The sequence below is a fragment of the Hipposideros armiger genome, unplaced genomic scaffold, assembly GCF_001890085.2.
Source record: "Hipposideros armiger isolate ML-2016 unplaced genomic scaffold, ASM189008v1 scaffold_216, whole genome shotgun sequence".
In the NCBI taxonomy this organism is placed as follows: domain Eukaryota; kingdom Metazoa; phylum Chordata; class Mammalia; order Chiroptera; family Hipposideridae; genus Hipposideros; species Hipposideros armiger.
Window position 1 is genome coordinate 1431203 of NW_017731566.1, and position 4819 is coordinate 1436021.

Genomic DNA, 4819 nt, shown 5'->3' on the forward strand with positions numbered 1-4819 from the left:
ACCCCTGTGGGGTAGGAAAAAAAGGTGAGACTCAGTCTTTCATTACTGTTTAAAGGGAATTTCCCAAAGGAGTGCGAAGGGTACAGTAACCATTGACTCTGAGGGAAGGTTATGCCCTCGGCCGAATTTAGGAAGAGCTAGTGTTTCCTTATCTTCCCAAAAGGTTCATACAATCCATTTTCTCTTTTTATTTCTTTCATTCATATTTAAAGATGTTTATTTTTGTCATAAAATGGTAGAGTTCACTTTTAAATTGTGTTTATGATCCTGAAATTCTCTTTGACCTAATGGATAAATAAGCCCTCTTATATAAGATTTGTTTCTTGACTGCCTTCAGATTCATGTTTCAAATTAAAACCAATTGTATTGCTTTATTAAACATTTAAGTTACCTGTTTTTAATGACCAGCAACTTTTTCTTTAAAAGTCTAGATTTAAAAAATTTTAATATCACCATGCAAATTAATTCCTCAAGTTGTTTATTTTATAGTATACACGTTAAAAATACTTCTGGTGCCAACTGTGGAGATGACTTAATATTTCAAGCAAGGCATACTGAAACATTTACCAAAATGGTTTTTTAAAATGTGCAGAATATGAGCAGTATACAAATGGAATTTTAGTTTGAGATGCTGTTCTTTAGACTTTTATGAGTTTGCCTTGCTTACAAGTCTTAGACGAACAAGCAGCCATGGGCATCAGTCCAGAGGGCCGCCTTGGTATTTGCACCTCACATCTAATTTCATGTTTTACAGCCTGGAAGAAGTCCCTGAAAGAAAGATGGAATGCCAAGTCGGTGTATGTGGTCGGCAGTGCTACCGCTTCTCTCGGTAAGCCATCAAGGTGAACACACATCACCAAAAGATGACGGTGGTGTGTGATTCATAGTAAGAAATAGATGCTTGGTCTTTGTCCCTGTTCCTGGCACGGAGCTCCCAAAACCCTTGGAAGTTTTCTAAGTGATAAAGATGAAAATGTCTTCTGTTATTCATAAACACCTGAGTTTATTTTAATGAGGTGACTTATAGAAAGCCCCTAAAGTTGGGGCTGGTTGCCAGGGGAGCCAGTTGTGTAATTATAGTAGGAACTTTTAGACTCCTGCCCCCAACTTTTAAACACTCGATTTTAGGTCACCTTTCCAGACATGACGCACAGAAGGAGCTCTCTTTAGTGAGTAAAGAGAGGGGACGTTGCTTGAACTCACCTCCCGCAGGGAGAGAGCTCACACCGCCCACTCCTTTCCCAACCCTTTACCTAGAGCCTCTGTGGGCTGCAGGGTGGACCAGATAGCCCGGTCCCCGCCAGCGGCCGCCTCTCTCAGGCGCAAGGGTGATCTCCACATTGTCCAGCTCACAGGGTTGTGTGAAGGATCAGATGAGCCAGTGCTGCTCTGAGCAGCAGAGCCTGTGGTCTCGGCACGCTTCCCACCATCTAGGTCCTTAGAAGGAATGCACACAGAGGTCCGTATTAAGTACCAGCATCACTGTGAGGATCGACGTCCCAGCTCAGCTCCTGGGAAGTCCTCAGGGTTCTTCGGTGCACTGAGAATTAGGAGGGCCTAATTCAATCAGAGGGCTGGCTGGCGATGTCGCATAAGCAAGGGCTTTGTTCCTGAGCTAAGCTTACAGCTGCAAGTGACTTTTTCTCCTGGACTCAGCACGTTTGTAACGATCTGTAAATTAAAAGCCGATAGTGTTTACGTTAAAGCTGCAGTTTGTCATTAGCCAGTGTCCTGTGGATTCCACATGGAATGCCCACAGCACCTCCTTTCTCAGAGAAGCTCCACATTCCTGGGAACAGGCAGCAAGCTGACGCAGCTGGCCCCTGGGCCCGTCCTTCTTCACCACCCTCTGCAGAGCGACCAGCGTTCCCGCCTGGAGCCTGCGTGCCTGCCTCTTGCTCAGTTCATGACAGAAGTCATACCCAAGTGGCTGGTACAGCCCCTGTCCCTAAAGACCTGCCTTCGTGGTCCTGGGGGCCCTGCTGGCAGCTTCTTATGAAACCAGTCTCCCCATGTCAACCCATGACACTTCTGGATGGGCGCTGGTGTCGCCTCCCTGCTGAAATGAGGGCTCTCTAATGCCCAGTAGTAGATCTCAGAGGCTCACCCCCTCCTGACTGAGAAGAAAACCACCTTTTTTGTGCTCCTCCGAGATGGCCAGGAGTTTGCTCTCACTATCTCGTATAATCCTTAAACCAGTTGCATATGATTGTTTTCCCATCTTGTACGGGGAGCTCAGTGGGGCCCAGGGAAATTGGAACATGACCCAAAGCCATGCATCTGTGACGGCTGGGGCCCTGTACCCTCACCTCTGACACCACACCTTGGCCTTCCTGCCCCCGCCCTAGGAGGAGACTTTCTCTGTGTGACTTGGGAAGTGCCTAGCTTCACATNGGGGCTCAAGTTGGCACGCTCTTCCGTAAGCAGCTTTAAAGGGGAACCAGAGACATCATCCTTTGAGATCATTTCCAGGACCTCGTGGTCAGAAAAACCCTGAGGTCCCCACAGGAGCCTGTCCCTCGGCACCAGCCAACCTGCTCCACGAGGGGTTTGCTGAGCCCCCCATCAGGCCCTGGTTGTGCAGTGAGCGCGGGCTTGGGGGTCCCCGGGGACACTCACCACTCGCCTCTCCACGCCTGTGTGCTTAATCTAGGAGGTGAGAGTTGTGCCCCCACCTCACAGGGAACTTGGACAACTCAGCAAAGGGTCCGTATGAAACAGCCCAGCACCTGGCTCAGAATAAATGCTCAGCAGGTCTTATCACTCTCATTTTCTTTGAAAATCAGGGCTTCAGTGTGGACAGGGCCCCTTGAATATTCAAGTTCTATCGCAGACGCAGGTCAGGTCTCCCCTCCTGCCGGCACCCTGCCCAAGCCCAGGCTGAGACCCATTGCCCCTCTCTGCCCTGGTTACACCCACCACGCTTCACTGTACCTGCCTGTGTCTCCCTCGACTGAGCTGCTTGAGGGAAATGCCAGGAATAATGGATCCACCTGTATTCCTAAAGGCCTAGGATAGGTCCAGGCCCTCGGTCAGCTCTCCGTAAATATTGAGCAGATGCTCAATAATATGGACGGACGGGTGAATGCACGGAATGAATCCGTTTGCCTGCTACGCCTCTGAGCATTTGGGATTCTGGGAAGTGGTGAGCTTAGCCTTCATATAAAATGCCGTTGTTGTTTGGTGTGCAGCTGTCTCACCCAGAAGGCTATGGAGGACTCATTTTTACCAGCCCCCGAGCAGCGGAAGCTGTGGAGCTGTGTTTGGAGGAAGACAGCAAAACTGAAGGTGAGGCGGGGCCTGCCGTGAGTTCCACTGGACTCGCCTTCACTCTGCCTTCTCCCCTTGGCGGTACTAGATTGCAGATACGGGTCCTTCAGGTGTGAAAAATTGCAGTCACTTTTAGCTCAGGGAGTATTGAGGCGCCAAGTTACTTCACATTTATGTGACCTTTGGCGGGAGCACAAAATGACCTTTCTTCTTAGGAGCTGTCGCTTGATGTCCCACACAAGGACATGTCAACCTGTGAGCCTCCTGACAGGAGTGGGCGCTTCGTGGTGCCATGTCACAGACCCACCTTGGGACACAGGAGACATTGCTGCCTCCTAAACTCCCAGATGGATGTCACTGAGCAGGCCTCTAAATGTTCACCTGCCAGGTGGTCACATCTCCCCTCAGTATATTGGCACCTGTCTCTTTCCTCAAACGATGATGAGAAGATCCAACAATATCTGAGAAAACTGTGTGCCGTGTCAGGCGCCTAATGACATGTCCCTTAGAGCCTCTTCCTGCCCCCTTGCCTCTCCCTCACAACAGATGAACAGAGCCCGGGGTTCAAACTGGTCCCCCACCTCAGTCTGCTCCATCAGACAGCTTCGTGGTAACATTTGTGGAGTGCCTGCTGCACACCAGGCCATGTTTACGTGCATGAACTCCTGTAACCCAGGGGTACACATGCTGTGCTCCTCATCTTACAGATGAGGAAACTGAGGCCTGGGAAGAGGAAGCACCGCTCCAAAGCCATGGGACCAGTGAGTCCGGCCTGAGCAGCTCCAGTTATAATCACGAGTGGCGCAAGCCGGGTGGGTGGTTACCGAGAGTGCTTACAGCGAGGTCGGCCTGGGCTCAGATGGCCACCCTAACCTTGGCAAGTTCCTGGACCTCGCCGAGCCTCAGTTTCCTGGTTTGTAAAGTGGGTTCATCACTTCCGCGGGGAGCTCGCTGGAACTTAGGGGGGCCTGCTCTGTGCCAGACAGTCCTGAGTGCCTTACCCCTGAGGCAAGTGCAGTTAGTATTTCCATCTGACCAGGGAGGAGCCTGAGGAGCAGAGGATACGAAACTCCAAGACCCCTCGTGGCCTGTAAGTCACAGGCATGTGATTCCAGCCTCAGAGCGTGAGTCCCGAAGAGAAGCCTTCAGGACATTGCTGGGCACACGGTGGGCAGTGAGTGAGTGACAGTGGTGAGCAGTCATTAGTCTCTGTCTATACATTTAATTAGGCCTCATTACAGCTCAAAAGATCACCTTGGTGATTTCATAGCCACCCCTCCTGTTGAGGAGGAAGTCTGATGCTTTTCAGAGGGGTGAGGACTCGTGCTGCCCATCAGCACACAGCTCAGACCCGGAAGTGCTGTCATTCCAGAGGGGAGAGGACACTCCGGGTGGAGATGCACGTGAATTGCGCACCAACAGTGCTTCAGGAATCTTGGTGTCACAGTTGTATTTTTCCTCTCCTATGTGTTTTGAGGATGAAGGTGATGAGAAAGAAGAAAACCCTAGAATGGACACCATAACTTTGCTGTTTAAAAAGTATTTTCCC

The 4819-nt window shown here is 50.3% G+C and overlaps 1 protein-coding gene across 1 annotated transcript in view; it reads left to right on the forward strand.

Moving 5' to 3' along the window:
- UROS (uroporphyrinogen III synthase) overlaps positions 1–4819 on the forward strand; it is a 21920-nt gene that overhangs the window by 7064 nt on the left and 10037 nt on the right. The window contains exon 5 of the mRNA XM_019654189.1: positions 755–829. Within this exon, the coding sequence (XP_019509734.1) occupies positions 755–829 (75 nt within the window). The remainder of the gene's footprint in view (positions 1–754; positions 830–4819) is intronic.